Source organism: Podarcis cretensis, assembly GCF_951804945.1.
Source record: "Podarcis cretensis genome assembly, chromosome: 3".
NCBI classification, from domain to species: domain Eukaryota; kingdom Metazoa; phylum Chordata; class Lepidosauria; order Squamata; family Lacertidae; genus Podarcis; species Podarcis cretensis.
Window position 1 is genome coordinate 22,288,304 of NC_137172.1, and position 17,288 is coordinate 22,305,591.

General features: G+C 43.5%; 2 protein-coding genes across 8 annotated transcripts in view; one reads left to right on the forward strand and one right to left on the reverse strand.

Annotated features, from left to right (window-relative positions):
- CAMKMT (calmodulin-lysine N-methyltransferase) overlaps nt 1–13,343 on the reverse strand; it is a 254,117-nt gene extending 240,774 nt beyond the window's left edge. The window contains exons 1-2 of one of the 2 annotated variants that reach the window (XM_079968972.1): nt 13,215–13,343; nt 5,052–5,224 (exon numbers count right to left, since the gene is read on the reverse strand). In XM_079968972.1, coding sequence (XP_079825098.1) covers nt 5,052–5,224; nt 13,215–13,334 — 293 coding nt within the window. In that variant the 5' untranslated portion in view covers nt 13,335–13,343. Of the gene's footprint in view, nt 1–5,051; nt 5,225–8,517; nt 8,638–13,214 lie in introns of those variants that run through there. The other variant, XM_079968973.1, reaches the window with a different exon arrangement.
- PREPL (prolyl endopeptidase like) overlaps nt 12,903–17,288 on the forward strand; it is a 29,810-nt gene continuing 25,424 nt past the window's right edge. For 3 of the 6 annotated variants that reach the window (XR_013836568.1, XM_079968631.1, XM_079968628.1), the window contains exons 1-4: nt 13,551–13,662; nt 13,860–14,624; nt 15,181–15,542; nt 16,271–16,399. Coding sequence is in view for 4 of the 6 variants with exons in the window: in XM_079968631.1 (XP_079824757.1) it covers nt 15,333–15,542; nt 16,271–16,399 (339 nt within the window). In the remaining 2 variants the exon portion in view is untranslated. Of the gene's footprint in view, nt 13,211–13,550; nt 13,663–13,859; nt 14,625–15,180; nt 15,543–16,270; nt 16,400–17,288 lie in introns of those variants that run through there. The other 3 variants (XM_079968629.1, XM_079968630.1, XM_079968632.1) reach the window with 3 other exon arrangements.

The window sequence follows — 17,288 nt, forward strand, 5'->3', positions numbered from 1 at the left end:
TTAACCAGCTGGTCTTTTCTTATCATGTTCAGCAACACCTCCAGGACCGAAATAAAAAGTAGTGGGGAAATTGGGCACCCCTGACGTGTCCCTTTTTCTATCCTAAGTTCTTCTGTAATAACATTATTTACAATTAGTTTTGCTTTTTGTTCAGAATAAATTGCACCTATACCGTTTTCAAAACCTTGGCCTACCCCCATCCCATGGAGATTCTTCTTCATAAAGGACCAAGAAATATTGTCAAATGCTTTCTCCGCGTCCACAAATATCAAAACAGCTTTTGTATTTATATTTACTTCTAGCATTTCCAAAATGTGTATTATATTCCTTACATTATCTGATAAGTGTCTTCTCGGGAGGAAGCCCGCTTGATCCCCATGAATCTCCCCCATCAAAACTTTTTTCAGTCTCTTAGCTAAAATGTCAGCAAAAATTTTGTAATCCACATTTAGTAAAGATATTGGGCGGTAGTTCTTCAATTGAGTCTTTTCAGTCTCTGTCTTCGGTATAAGCGTGATATAAGCCTCTTTCCACGTATCAGGTGCCTTTTTCCCCTCAAGGATTTCATTACATACTTCCTTCAGTGGTTGTATTAGCCATTCTTTTAAAGCCTTGTAGTATTTGGAAGTCAATCCATCAGGTCCCGGAGATTTGCCTAGTTTCATGTTTTGAATGGCATCTTCTATTTCTTGTTCAGTTATTTTCTGATTCAGAAGCACTTTGTCTTGACATGAGATTTCCTTCATCCCATTTTTCTTCAAGAATTGTTCTATATCAATCTCTTTTTCTGGCCCTTGTGCATACAATTGTTTAAAATATCTCTGGAAGCAGCTTCTGATTTCAGTTGGATTGTTAATGTTCTTTCCATCCACTTCTAAATTTGTCACTGTATTTAGTTTTTGTCTCTTCTTCAATTGCCAAGCCAAAAATTTCCCGCATTTATCAGCAGATTCAAACGTTTTCTGTCTCATTTGTTTAATTTTCCATTCTATTTCTTGGTTCATCAGTTCCATGTATTGAATTTGGTATAATTTAATTTCTCTCAAAATCTCCTGAGACTTTGGTTTTGATCTCAATTTCTTTTCTCCTTCTTTAATTTTTTCTAAGATCTTATCTTTTTCTCGTTTTGGCTTTTCTTCTTTATTGCATTCTGTTGTATCAAGAAACCTCTCATGACCGCTTTGCTTGCATCCCAGATTACTCTTTTATCCACATTTGTCCTCATGTTGATTTCAAAATAGTCTCTTAATGTTTTTTGGGCCTTTTTACAAAATTCTTTATCTCTAAATAATGAGTCATTCATCCTCCATCTGAATGTGCCAGCTGTTGTTTGATTCATCTCCATCTTCACGGTGTTATGGTCGGAGCAAGTCTTTGGGCAGATTTCCACTTTTTTAATCTTCGATGCCAGTCCTCTAGTAACCCATATTTGGTCAATTCTAGTCCAGGTCATTTTGGCTTCAGAAAAAAAGGTTCCTTCTCTTTCAAGAGGATTTTTTAGTCTCCAAATGTCAACTAAATCCATATTGTCAGTCATTTCAAAAAATGTTTTTGGTAACCTTCCGTCTTTAGAAATTACTTGTATTTTTCTCTTTGACATCTGGTGGTAGGCTGTTCCACAGGGCGGGTGCCACTACCAAGAAGGCCCTCTGCCTGGTTCCCTGTAACTTGGCTTCTCGCAGCAAGGGAACCGCCAGAAGGCCCTCGGCGCTGGACCTCAGTATCCAGGCAGAATGATGGAGGTGGAGACGCTCCTTCAGAGATGCTAAATCACACGCACACGTGCACAGACGCAACACTTTGGGTTGCGTCATTTTTGGATTGTGACGGGGCCTCCAGGACGGATCCCCGCCATAACCCGAGGTTCCACTGTAATGTTAAAAGTGTGCAATATTAAAAACTAGCAACCGTGTACCCAGCGTTGCTCTGGTGCACTTTTGAATCAGTTGCTAAAATTGGCAGTTATGAAAGATTTGGTCTACCATCTTGATTCAAAATGGCATCCAACCATTCATAAACATAGACAAAGCAATCACTATTCAAAAAAGTGTGATGATCTCTCCAGAGGCACCCAAATCAGCAGTTTGACATCACCACACCAATTAGAGAATAATATCTTCAGAGGCACCCAAACTGGAGCAGATTGGAATGGTTCAGTCTGCCATGTGGATTCAAAGTAGTGGTGGGTCCATTTACCACAATGCAGCAGCCATGGCAGCCAGATAAGCTACAGTAAAGGAGTAGGAGGCAGCAGGGCAGCTGGAGCCTGAACCACACTTAGGCAGGACACACTGCAGGCTATGATGTGAAAAGCAGGGACGGCAGAAGGGCGAGTCCAAGCAGACCTGGCACAGCAGCTAAGCACATGCAGCAGTGCTGCAGGAATTGTGTGCCAAGGGTTCAGTTGTCCTGGCTGCAAGGGTCTGCTTCACCAATATGTTTCTTACAGGGTATGTGTTTGCAAAGCAGCACCCAGCAGGACTGATTTCTCCTGCTCTCTGCAGTGTGGTCAGGAGGTCCTTCTCCTCCCTCGCTCCTGACTATATAGGATTTTTTAAACCTTAATAAAAATTGAACTCTGAATCAATTCTGGGCTGCATCCAAATCAGGTACTCCCAGGTCAGATCAGGGCCCTAGATCAGGGTGTGTGTAAAGCTGTAAAATTACATTATCCATTTATAAATTTCAATAGTTGGGAGGTTCTTCGAATTCCTGGGCAACTTCAGCTAATATTTAATAAGATGTACTTTAAATTAGGGACGCAGGTGGCGCTGTGGGTTAAAGCCTCAGCGCCTAGGGCTTGCCGATCGAAAGGTCGGCGGTTCGAATCCCTGCGGCGGGGTGCGCTCCCGCTGCTCGGTCCCAGCGCCTGCCAACCTAGCAGTTCGAAAGCACCTCCGGGTGCAAGTAGATAAATAGGGACCGCTTACCAGCGGGAAGGTAAACGGCGTTTCCGTGTGCGGCTCTGGCTTGCCAGAGCAGCGATGTCACGCTGGCCACGTGACCCGGAAGTGTCTCCGGACAGCGCTGGCACCTGGCCTCTTAAGTGAGATGGGCGCACAACCCCAGAGTCTGTCAAGACTGGCCCGTACGGGCAGGGGTACCTTTACCTTTTACCTTTACTTTAAATTAAACTTTATATGTGTATGTCCTTTTCCACTAAGAACTGGTGCCATTCAATGATTTCTAAGTTGTGTAAACTCAGTCAGATCCTCCGGAATAATACCTTCTAGGCAGGAAATATAAAACTCCACAGCAGGCTTAATAAGGGGCTATAGGAAAAAAGTATAGCCTTCAGGTTGTTTAAGCTACTGCTGTCCTGCTATGAAGTACAAGCTTCAGAAGTGTGTGGAGTCAAATAAATGATAGAAAGAAAACTATAAATCTAACTTTGGTAACTCATTTATCAAGTGCTTTATCAGGACTGTCAAAATCTTGTACAGTAATAGTTCCCGCAGGGTTTTATAGCTGCTTTGTGTGAGCTGTTGCATCAGAGGTTTCAGTGGGATTCCACAGCATGCTCAAATTCTCCTTGCTGAGAACATCTCTCTGTTTGGCCATCAAATGTATTCTGACATTTTCCGATAGCCAGTTTACTATGAGAGAAAGCTGGATTATGGAAAAATATATTAATAAAAAAAATGCCATGAAGACAAGATGAGGAGATGGATTGTAATCCTGATGGTAGTACCAAGAGTGGGACTAAAATGATTGCAGCAGACAAATGTAACTAAACTCAGATTGTCATTAAATTGCTCAGAGGGATCCATTTCAGGTGAAAAAATAAGTGGGCAAGGGTGATTTCTTCCATATCCCTTCTTCCAGCCACTATGGCCGCAGCTAGGCTCCAAGACCAGAAATGCACCAGTTGGGAGAAATGCCATGTGGGAGAGATTGCAGGAGGTAGCATAAAGGCAAGAAGTTCAGCACTCCCACTGAGCGTGCTGCTTTCCCCCTTGAAATCCTCCATCTGCTTCACCTGTGCTTGCATTTGAAGGCACAGGTGTCCAGGCCTGGCCTTGTGAAGAAGGCCGTGGGGCATGGTGGCAAGACAGGTCAGATGCAGTAAGTATGCAACTTACTCTGACAAATGATAGCAGTGGTCTGCTTCCAGTCTACCTCTCCAAGTCTCTATTCCTTTTGTGAGAACTGTATCGTTTAGGGCCAACCCTCTGGCCTGCAGACAGGCATTTCTGGGCTCCCTGGTATCCCAGCTGGTGCACTCACTACATGATAAGGACAGTGAGTAGATTGGGAGGAAGGTGAAGGCACAGATCAAGATACCCAGTCTGGCTCCTTACTTAGCTAATGACTCTGCAGCCTCTGCAGTATTTTGGTCACTGTTGGACTCTGGGGACATGACACCAGGTCTGCCACCATCACATCTAGTTCCATCCTTAGGGCAAACACCATGTTGCATTTACACACTTGAACATGAACCCAATAGCTAGCTCCTTTACATTTGGGAGGAAGATTTGGTGCACAAAATTGGCAGGGGGTACATAGTATTCTCCCTTCCTGCCACATCTCTGCTCCAAACCACTCCCAAGTCACTTTCCCCTTTATAGTTCCAAATTCTCTCCTGCATAAACACAAAAATCAGCTCAAATATGTGTTTTGTGAGAATGCAACCAGTGCAAGAAGTTAGACAGCAAACCAGTGCAAGTAGATAAATAGGTACTGCTGTGGCGAGAAGGTACACATGTACCAGCAGTACCTATTTATCTACTTGCACTGGTATGCTTTCTGTCTTCTAAGTTGGCAGAAGCTGGGACAGAACAACGGGAGCTCACCCTGTCGTGTGGATGTGAACTGCCGACCTTCCGATCGGCAAGCCCATGAGGCTCGGTGGTTTAGACCACAGCAATGCATATTGAACTGGACAAAGCAAATTCAACTGAATACTGAAATTCATATACTGTAATGATTTCATCAAATCTTAAGATGTGACTAAATTATTTAAACTAATAAAAATGAAAATTGAAAGGGGAAAATCAAAAGTGACATGTGGCAGGCATAGACAGTACCTGCAAAAACAGAAGAATACTTACTTCAAGGATATACTGTATTCAGGATAATAGATGCTTTTGTACTGAAGCCAGGTTCCTTGGTCATCTGCCACCCTTCTCTCCTCTTCTGTTACTGAGAAGAGACTGAATGAAGCAAATCTCCTTACTGATACTTGCGGAAGGTGAACATTCTTCAAGTGTTTTTTCTTCAGAACCTTTGGTTAAAAAAAAAGGTCATGAAAATTTAACCACTTACAATATAGAGCTTTAATGCTCAAAAGCAATTATTCAAATTGAAAATGTCTCACACTGAGGTAATTGCAAGCTAGCAGCTATTGTTGACATCTTTATAACCATGAAAGTAATGTAATGCAATACACACTACAAGGACACAGGAATGTTGGAGCTGTGTGGGCGGGTGTGGGATAGGATGGCAACCCAAAACTAGAAGCGTGGGGAGCAAGTACAGGAGCAATGTAGGTAAGATGGCAATGACACAATGTCATCATGCTGAATTTGTCTTAAGTTAGTCAATCTAGATCAAGGATAGGGAACCTGTGGTCCTCCAGATTTTGTTGGATGCCCATCAGCCCCAACCAACATGACCAGGGATAGGAACAAAAGAAAAGCCCTGCTGGATAAGCTCAAAGGCCCATCTAGTCCAGCATTCTGTTTTCACAAAAGTTAACCAGATGCCTATGGGAAGCCCCCAAGGAGGACCACAGTACAAAAGCAGGATGGTGGAAGTTGGGAGCCCCACACCATCTGGGGGGCCATAGGTGCCCCAACCCTGATCTGATAACCAAGGCTACACAGTTTATGAAAAACATTCTCTCTTATTTGGTTAATAAGGACTTTGCATACCTCCTAAAAGTCAGTCTTTCAGCTAATTAAAAATCTGTTTCACATAATCTTTTTTTTTATGGCAGAAATGCCTAATCAAGTTTAACTCAAGTTCAATTAACACCGCAAGCCTATCCTCAAATTATGCTGGTTGGCCAAGAATAGGATTGCTACTAAACACTCTGCATAAGCACAATACAGCTTACAATTTAATAGGTAGTGCTGTGTTGTGGCATGGTGACGTCCCGTTGTCTCTGCTGACTCTCTGTCGGGACCTCAGCCATTGGGAGATGCAAAGCCTCTCCTGAAGGAAGTTCAACCCCTTGGAGAATCAACTCGCAAGTGGACTATTGATACCAGTTATGTCCAGTGCCTAAGTCAAAGCCACTTACATCTGTAATCAATAAGTTGTGACCTAATTTGAACCAAAGAATGTTGTTATGTGTGGTCATTTAATTGTTGATGCCCGGGAAGCGGGGTGTTCACAGGGCCTGGGTGCGCAACTCAAAGTTATGCCTGCATTTGTGTTGCTTGGAGTTACACGCACATAATCTGTGTGGAATAACTGGTAGTGCACCAATATTTGACCCTTTCTTCTGTGAAGCCTATAATCTCTGGGTCTGATGTGCAGGTGTCCTAACCACTGGACCATTATTCATTCTTTGTCTAGCCCTGAAAAATATGACTAATGTGGTGGCAACATTGGGAGCCACACTGTTTGGTGGGTGGCAACAGAGTTATAAGGCATGCTATGAGAGTGGTTGGCATTTTTATATTGCCACTTTTTCTCCTATATTTGTACTTTTGACACTACTGCTGGGAGAGTTTAGGACCCAAATTAGTTATGTCAATCTAAATTCAAATATATTGACAGCCCTCTTAAATAGGCCATAGGGTTGCTCTGCCCATCGAGCAAAACTCTAGGATCAAATGAAATATCTCATTATAAAGCTTTCAATTAACAACATTTCAGCAAGACACAGGGGAAAACAGGTTAACCATAACAGTAGCTATGTTATAAAAACTGATAGTATGGAAGTGCATTAACATTTTGTGTCTTTCAATCTCCTCAAAGCATTTACAAACCTCATTTTTTCTACTGCCCTGTGGTATAAACCGTTTAGCTGTTTTAGAAACAAAGATGAAAAAGCAAAAGGTGTCAAACCTGTTCAAGGCTGGCTAACATAAGGCTTTGAAAAGGTTGAGAGACAGTGTTCTCTGTTTACATGATGCCCTCTGAGTGAACTTCAAGGATCACTAACTTACCTTATACAGCCATTCTAAATGAATGCGCCCCAGGGACCCTTACAACAAGCACATTATCCAGAAAAGCAAATGAGAATGGTCACTAAGGAAACAGACAAGCACAAGAAATAAAGAAAGCTGATCCATAAAGCTATAACCTTAATTCTTGACTAGTTCCAACTGTAGAAAATGAATGGGAAGTATTTCATTTGATAGTACTGAGCGGTCATTTTTTTTTTAAAAAAAAAAAAGAGCTACAGAAATACTGGCATTCTCCCAACTATTTGCATCCAAAATAAAGGTGGTGTTCGGTATCTAATGCATTTTCCTTTACATTCATTTGAATGAGTTCTGGCTTAATTTACCATTTTAAAACAAGTATTATTTTAATTCACTGCAGACATGCCTTTTTTTTTAATCCATTCTGAAATGTCCTGTGAAGAGTGAGGCATGCTTAAGCTTGCAGTGCCCAGTATAAAACTTATGACAAAGTATATAATATCATTGATTAATTAGAATCTACGCAGACCACAAAAATCGTTTATGGATTCAAGTCATGTTTGCAAAAAGTGTTAAGCCATAAACTATGGTTTAGTAATGCTCCCATTTGTTTCTCCCTTCTTATGAGCCGGTAATCAAACTATGCAGTGGATAGCTTAACATGAAGTTCAAGCAGCGGGACGTGCTTTGTTCCATCTTAACAAATCACAACAGGCAACCAGCAACCATGCTCCATCTTAACAAATCACAACAGGCAACCATGGTTTGATTTTGGCTTAGCAACCGCGGTTTGTTAAAACCTAGCAACCCACAATCCCAGATCTGTGTGTCATATCTTTGTGATATGCTGAGCCCCTCACACAAAGGAAGGTGCAAAGCAGGAGAGGTTGGGCTGTATGCAGCAACACACTGTTCAGGCACATAATTTATGGCTTTGCGTTACATGCAAACACAGTCTTTGTGGCAAACATTGTGAGAATGGTAGAAGTGCCTATCTCGTAGATTTATGGGGTAAAATCAAGCATATTAGTAGAGTGGAGTGGATAAATATGGAAGTGGGTACGATTACACGGACTGGAATAGAAGTCCAAGTCTGAGTGTGTATTTTCACAAAACATGCAGAGCTACCTTCACATCTAGAAGGAAGCTGTAGGAAAGAAAAATAAGTTAAGGGTGAAATGCTAGTACCTGCTGCTGACCACGACATCACTGAGCAAAATTATAGTAGTGCATTCCTGCAGAGCCCTAATCTATCAAGCAGCAGCTATATAAAATCTATGTTTATGGGGCATGAACCAGTAAACGCAAGACATCTGAGTCATAACAAGCAGCGTATGGTTCAAAAACTAGGTGCCTGAAAGACACTCAAACCACACACTGTAAACCTAGAAGATGCAGCAATGTGTGATATCGTTTTTACCTTCATCAACCTGACACATGATCCTTTTTCACTGACAAGATTTGGTGTCATCATTCTTATTGGAAGAAATGTTTTGCCATTATATGATCAAAATCAAAATGATGAATGTATGAACCTCCAGGAGACACAACTTGCAGAGGTTAAGTAAATGTTCTTCAAAAATATCCATTATGTTATTTTCTGTTGAAAGAACCAAGAATGTGGTTCAAGGACTGTTCTGCACTTTTGTTGGTGTTCTATAATTTTTTTATCCACTTCAGCTCTCATTGCTAGGACACCCTGTTTCATTAATTTCATTTCAGTATCTTTAGGCCACTTTTCAGGGTTAACCCTGTCAAGGCAGGCTCATAACAAATTAAAAGCTTAAATTCCAAAATAAGAAGTGTGTTGGTAAGCAGCGTCATCGTAGAAATAACACTGATTTGTGAATTGTGTTTATGTCAGGTATTCGTTTTTCATTGCTGTACAATATTAGCACAATTTAAATGAAGCCCTTTATTGTTTGTTGGTCTAAAAGTGGTCCAGAAAAGCAGTAAGCCATACAGAAGACTAGTCTCATAGATGAATGATTTCACCACACTATATTCTATAACTTTTCCCCCTTGGTTCAAGGACACAGAGTTGAAAGCCACACAGCTATATTTCAAAACTAAGAAGTCTGGTCCTTCTTGGCTGTTGTTTTCAGAAATACTCTGCTTAATCTAGGCCTCTCACCATTTGTGTGTGGTGGCATGGTTTATGCTTCTTTTAAACTTATTTTCTGTTTACACATTTTATTGTTATGGTTTTTCATTTTGATTGTCCTACGACCCTTTGGGAGGAAAACAAATTACAGTAGTTAATATTAAATTAAATTAAATATTTTAATAAGTTATAATTCCTACTGTTCTAACAAAGACTTGCAGGCATTGGACTGCTTGTCCCTGGTGTAACTTCATGCATTTCTAAAATTCCTGTCCACAGGTATGCATCTGAATAGGATACATTCTTATTAACTCTGCTTTTGGAGAAACAGGTACTATTACCCAATGTGAGACATTCATTTTAAAGTGGTGTAATTATACTATTTAAGGTTAATTGTGGTTATATGTTTAAAAAGTAGTAAAAGTTAATTTGGTTAGTTACTCCCAGTATCCATCACAGGATTTAAGAAAGCTGTGGTAACTAGCATAAGGACTGATAAATGTAATTTTGATATTGGGCTTCTAATGAAACAGGAGCTTGCTACATTGTGACAGTTTAGCTCAGGTTGAATTCTGATAGGCAGAGTATAATCGGCTACTGCTCCAAAATCATGGGCCCGTTTGTCAATTTTGGACTGGCAGAAGGGAGTCAAAAATAATGTTTATTCTTTTGACCATAACCGCTTAAGAAGGTTGAAGGATGTCTAATATTGTACAACACTCTTTATTAACTGAGAAAGACTTTCCTCACAGAAACTTACTTACTTCTTGAAACTTCTTAATAACATCTTGCCTAAAAGCTCACATTTCACTACAGTGACATATAAATTTGCCAATTCTTAAACTTTGTGCTACAGAGTATTTAATGTTCTTTTTCTAGCACTTATGAGAACACAAGGAGAGCCTGTGGATCAGGCCAATGGCCCATCTTAGTCCAGCATCCTGTTCTCACAGTGGCTGACCAAATTCCTGTGGGAAATCCGCAAGCAGGATCCAAGGGCAAGAGCACTCTGCCCTCCTGTGGTTTCACAGCAATGATGGCTAGTTGCTGCTAATAGCCTTCTCCTCCAGGAACTTCTCTAATCCTTTGTGGCCATCGCTGCTTCTTGTTTAACTATGTGTTGTGTACGAAAGTACTTTCTTTTATTTGTCCTCAATTTTCCAACATTCAGCGCCATTGGAAGTCCATGAGTTATTTCTCTATCCTCCTCTTAGTTGACTTTTCTCTAAACTAAAGGTAAAGGTAAAGGGACCCCTGACCATTAGGTCCAGTCGTGATTGACTCTGGGGTTGCGGCGTTCATCTCACTTTATTGGCCGAGGAGCTGGCATACAGCTTCCAGGTCACGCGGCCAGCATGACTAAGCCACTTCTGGCGAACCAGAGCAGCGCACGGAAATGCTGTTTACCTTCCCACCAGAGCAGTACCTAGTTATCTACTTGCACTTTGACATGCTTTCGAACTGCTAGGTTGGCAGGAGCAGGGACCAATCAACGGGAGCTCACCCCGTCACGGGATCCGAACCGACGACCTTCTGATTGGCAAGTCCTAGGCTCTGTGGTTTAACCCACAGTGCCACCCACGTCCCATTTCTCTAAACTAAAAAGTCCCAAATGCTGCAAACTTTCTGCATCGGGGAGTTGCTCCATCCTCCTTGATAATTTAAGTTGCCCTGTTCTGGGCATGTTTAGCCTTGAGAAGAGGAGGTTAAGGGGTGATATGATAGCCATGTTCAAATATATAAAAGGATGTCACATAGAGAAGGGAGAAAGGTTGTTTTCTGCTGCTCCAGAGAAGCGGACACGGAGCAATGGATCTAAACTACAAGAAAGAAGATTCCACCTAAACATTAGGAACAACTTCCTGACAGTAAGAGCTGTTCGACAGTGGAATTTGCTGCCAAGGAGTGTGGTGGAGTCTCCTTCTTTGGAGGTCTTTAAGCAGAGGCTTGACAACCATATGTCAGGAGTGCTCTGATGGTGTTTCCTGCTTGGCAGGGGGTTGGACTCAATGGCCCTTGTAGTCTCTTCCACCTCTATGATTCTATGATTCTATGAACGTTTCCCAATTATACAGTATGCTTTCTGAGGGGAGGCAACCACACAGCGCTTCAGGAGACATGATGCTGACAGTGGCGCAAAGGTTCTCCACACAATGCACCTTTGCGAGTGGCTCCCACACATTGTGGCAGCCACGGGGAGCAGCTGTGACCTGCAACTATAACAGGGATCAGCTTCAAAGGGTGGTATTTTGACTGACAAAAGGCTCAGTGCCATAGAGCATTTGCACACAAAAAATACACCGCATTTCCCACTTATTTACTTAGAATATTGTTACCCACTTTTCATTATTACTGCAATATCAGAGCGGGCCACAGAAAAGCTGAAACAGAGATCTAGAATAAAATCCAACCATAAAATTGTCACACCACTCATTAAAAGCAACTTAAACACAGTTACAGCAATTTCAGCACTCATATCCACTGAACTCTCTACAGCTCACTGAAGAGTGGGAGGAGGTTGATTTTTTAACTACTCTCTTGCCTAGCAACATGGGTGAGTAAACCAGAAAAACGGGTGTTCTGGACAGCCAACGTGATTTAATAGTTAGAACAGCTTTTTTGCATATGCTGGCTGGGACTGATGGGATTTGTATTCCAAAATATCTGGTGGGAAGCAGGTTGGAATGGGCTGGGTTAGTTAGAGCATGAGAAGGCAAACTAAGGCCTGGGGGCCAGATCTGGCCCAGTTGCCTTCTAAATCCGGCCCGCAGACAGTCCGGGAATCAGCGTGTTTTTACATGAGTAGAATGTGCCCTTTTATTTTAAAGGCATCTCTGGGTTATTTGTGGGACCTGCCTGGTGTTTTTACATGAGTAGAATGTGTGCTTTTATTTAAAATGCATCTCTGGTTTATTTGTGGGGCATAGGAATTCATTCATTTTTTTCCTTCAAAATATAGTCCGGCCCCCCACAAGGTCTGAGGGACAGTGGACCGGCCCCCTGCTGAAAATGTTTGCAGACCCCTGAGTTAGAGGGTTGCATCAGGGCTGAGAAGATCCGAGACAAGAGTCACCATTCAGCCATGAATGGGCAGCCTTGAGTCCAATACTCTCCTTCAACCTAGCCTACTTCACAGGGTTGTTTGCAAGGATAGAAATGTTGACTAGAACCACAGACATCCACCCAGACCTCCTTGAAGGGTAGGGTAAAAATTAAAATAAATGATATTACTAACAGAAACAGCGGGGGGGGGGGCTTTGGTTCATTCACAACCTCAAGAGCAGGGAGGGCACTTTGGGCAAGTTGCAGGCATGGCCAAACTTGGCCCTCCAGATGTTTTTGGGACTACAACTCCCATCATCCCTAGGTAACAGGACCAGTGGTAAGGGATGATGGGAATTGTAGTCCCAAAAAACATCTAGAGGGCCAAGTTTGGCCATGCCTGGTAGAGCATGGTGCTGATAATTGCCAAGATCGCAGGTTCAATCCCTGTATGGGACAGCTGCATTGCAGGGGGTTGGACTAGATCAGTGGTTCCCAACCTTTTTTGGGGGGCCATGCCCCACCTAAGCATCTCTAAAATCCTGACCACCCCCATATAATTCTTGTTATTCATAAAGTGAACTCCTGTTCACCTGAAGGAAGCCTATAAGGCCATCATTCACTGTTAATAACTCATTCTCGAATTGCCCCCCTTGAAAATCAAATTGCCCCCCCCACCTGTGGGGCGTGTGCCCCACATTGGGAACCACGGGACTACATGGTCCTCCTCGGGGTCCCTTCCAACTTTGCGATCTGCGTGAAGTCATGCCCTTATCTCATTTCCTCACCACACCCCCACACACCCCCGTCCCTGAAATGGGGCTCTCCTCGCGGGGCGCTGTGAAAAATAAAAGTGAAATGATGACGGCGGAAGCCCTTCGCCGAGAGAGACGGAGAGACAGGCAGGACCCCCTGACGATGAGGATGGTGGGGGGGATAACGACGTCCCTGGCTGGGAAAGGGAAAGGTACCTGTCTGAGGAGCACCCAGCGGGCTTTGGCGGCTGCTTGCCGGCTTCCTTCCCGGGCTCCTCCGGCGTCTCCCTCCTCTCCTTCTGCCTGACACCTGTCAGCTGGGGGAGAAGCGCTCATGGCGGGAGCGGCTCGTGCCGGGGCTCAAACTTGAGGGAGAGCGCGCCAAAAATAATAGATATACAAAAAGAGTGAGGCGGGGTAGGAAGCGAAGTGCAACGGGGAAAGGATAGCCCCGAGCGACCCGCCGCCTCACAGAGAGAGGGAGAGCACATGGGGGGTGGGGGTGGGGGGAAGCCGCCTCAGAGCTTTCGCCTCAATCTTTTCCAGCAGCAGCTGTGACAGAGAACCTCCCATGGAGCCCGGAGGGAGAGGAGGGACGTTGGGCGCCATCTTTGATAAGGGCTAAGGGATGCTGCGCGGTCTGATAAGCTGCGGTTACAGATAGGTAGCCGTGTTGGTCTGCCATAGTCAAAACAAAAAAAATTCCTTCCAGTAGCACCTTAAAGACCAACTAAGTTAGTTCTTGGTATGAGCTTTCGTGTGCATGCACACGAAAGCTCATACCAAGAACTAACTTAGTTGGTCTTTAAGGTGCTACTGGAAGGAATTTTTTTTGTTTTGATAAGCTGCGGTAACCGTGAGGGGAGATGGACTTGGGAAGCTTTCGAGGCTTGGAGGAGTTTTATATGACCTCTTTGAGCGTTTCTTTTCAAAGAGGGGAAGACGCGGTCTGAAGACTCTCCACCACCATAGCAGAAGGAATATAGCCGACGAAGCTTCCCTCTCATCCCTATCGCTCCTACTCTGTGGAGCCATAGGAAGACGGGGAGGAACTTCACCTGTTGATTTTTCTGCCCGTCATGTTAAGGCACAGTAGCTCCCTCTTTAAAGAAAACAACCCAAAATCGCTATGAAAACTTAAAAAGTATAAATATTTTATTTCGGCTTCGGCTCGGGATAAAATATCAGAATATAATTTTAACGAGAGAGAGAGCAAAGTTGGGATAATTATCTCAAATCAGGGTTTGAGTTTTGGTGCTATTTAAATGCCCGGAACCAAAATGGAGACAGGAGGGTCCAGGTTCTCCGGCATCTTATCTACGGGCAGGGAAAACGATAGAAGGGACGTGTGATGCTGGGCCACCATTTTGTCTAAGGGCAAACTAGTGACTCTAGAAAGCGGCCTTAGCTGCCATCTTGCTTATGGGCAACGGTGTCAAGTGTGTCGAGTGAGGGCAACTGAGGCGTTGAGTCGCGGAGCTATGATGCCATCGCAGTTCGTCTCACCATGCTGCTGCGCTTGTCAGCGATCAACAGATTCTGAGCTGTAGCGGCTTCCGCAGTGAGATTCGCGTTTCCCCCCTGAAGTATTATATACCTGCTTACGGAAAGCCAAAAAGTTAAAAGGTAGGTCCTGATACTGCATTCCTACTGATTTTGCCGAACTAGAAATTGCCATTGTACTGAAATTTAGCTAAATTCTGCTTCAAATTCCCATGGCATCGTTACAGACAATAAATGTCCTTATTTACTAAAACAGCAAATATATGGGAAATAACTGCTCCTTAGGTTGTATATGCTATAGTAACGGTGCAGCTCTGTGGTTGCTTGCTGAGAAGTAAATATGCTTTATAAGAATGCTACTGCAGCACAGGAAAAATCACGCCAATAATTCATTCAACCTATGAGCTGCCTCAGTGCTGCAGGGAATAAGTCACCTGGGCGCTGCTGCCTGAATTCCTGAGATGAGTCCCCTGGCTCTTTATGGGGAGATGGCATGGGCTGTTAGGATCTTATGTTGCAAAATATAATTGCTTCACTGTTATATTTTAAGGCATCTTTTAACTGTGAGGATACTGGCAATATTGAGCATCATGTGGGAATTCTTACAACCTTTTAACATATATACTGTTTTTGAAAAGTTGTGAAGAAATGTTTACAATTGTTTCTTTCCCCTCCGCAGCTTTCACTCTGATTCCTGTACATGCTGCATAACTGTTGCCATCAGTTCATACCGTGTCGTGGTGTCTACTTTAATCAAGCCTGACATGACTTTGGAATCATAAATATATTTTTTAAGAATGAAGAATCAAGTAAAATGAATATATTGTCATCATGTTTTTAGGCTCCATTTACTTTCTTCGCCTCCTGAAGGGCAGTACTGGTCACTGCAAGAACCACTCTAAATATTCTGTATCTGCAGTCCTAAGATCTTGTAGTCAAACAAAGCTACAGGCATTTTTCTTTGCAAAGCACTTGAGAAATCCCTGTGTTGTTCCTCATTCCCACGGAGCCTCTCGGTCATGGAGATTCTTTTCCTGTAAGGTATGCCATTTGAACAAATCTTTCAGCCCAGTCAATCCTCGAATCCTTGTGTAGAAGGATAGAGAAGACCCTAAATAGTTCATAGATCAGAGATCTCACATCCTTTTTTCTTGATGAGCAGAAATCCTCTTCCATGTGCAAAGTAAGGTACACTGATAATCTTTGTGTTTGCACAATGTTTACGTTTACAATGGTACCTTCAGTTCTTAAGGCCAAACTAGAAATGACATTAATATGCACTTTAAGTACACTTTTTGGTATTTAAAGAGCAGCAATGGAAGCCTAAGCAGCCTTAGGACCGTGGAGGCTGAGAATGAGGGTTAATACTCCCTCTGCCTCCCATGATCCTGACAAAGATCTCATCTCCAAAGCTGTTACTTGCAGCTTGCAAGGGAAACCATCAATAGCAGCAATGAAGACTTCCCTTTGGAGATGCAGTACTTTGGGGAGTGTGACAGAAAGAGAAATAACCCCCACTCCCAGCCCGTACGATCTCAAGGCTTATTGAGTATCCCCAATCCCCAAGACTAAAAAAAAAAATAATTATGTTCACATGGTTAACATGCTTAGTGTGCTCCTGACTTAACCCCCCTGTCATTTGGTATACAAAATGGTATTGGCCAAATTGCTGCAAGGCCAAGTTTGTTGAGCATAGTTCTACAATGCATGACAAAGAATGCAGTTCCTACTTAATAGAACTTGGCTTTTTGTGGCTTGTTTTGTATCAGGGTCTTCTAGAGTCAGAGCAGGAGAACTGGAGAGCTTGTTCAGCAAAATATATGGCTATGACAAAGAGGATCAAACGAAGATTACAAGCTCATTATGACAAGTATTCATCCAGCCTGAGCAGCCCAGTGGTAAGAAAATACATGGGGGGGGGGAAATACTCCACAAGCAGGGAGCCGCTGCAGAAAAGGCCCATTCTCATGTTGCCACCCTCCAGACCTCTAACAGAGAAGCCAAACGAGGAAGAGACTCATATGATGATCGCAGGGTCTGGGTCAGTTTAAATGAGTGGAGGCAGTCCAGCTGAAGTTTATGAACTTTCTTCGGAGGCAGCCCCACATACAACACACTGCCTTATTACCAAAGCATAGATGACAGAAGTTCAGCTATCCTAGTCCTGATAGAGGCACAGCTGGGACAGCCCCATGACATGTTGAGACGGCCCCACGGTTGTCATGGCAACCATGAGGTCCTGAGCCAGTCACCTCAGCATGGATGTTGAAGTCCCCCAAAGCCAGCACTCAGGGAGATTGCTAGGCAGTGAGGTGGGCACTAAACCAGCAGAATCTGTCTCCGTTGCTCAGTACCAGGAACACATACTCTAGATCCACCCCCCAACATGATATAGAGAGATAATGTCTATAGATCACAGCAACTCCCCCTCCCTGACCATCAAATCTGCCCTGATGCTGCCCTGAGTACTCAGGGTGGGCACAGCTGGGTGAGATCAATTCCATCCTGCTCACCCACCCAGGTCGCAGTGATACAGACCAGATTGACCTCCTCATCCATAATCAGATCACGGAGAGGGAGGTCTTATTCAGAGCTGACCTGGCATTCAGCAACAGCAGCCGCAGACCCAAGGGCTGGCTGATACGACAACCGGAAATCTCCAGGTTGGAGGAGGGGCTGGCACATGGCTCAGTCACTAATAGCCTGTGCTTTGTGCCCCTTATCCAACCTACTCCACCTCCCACACCATACTTTCCCATACCCTGAACTGCTGTGATTTGCCCCAGC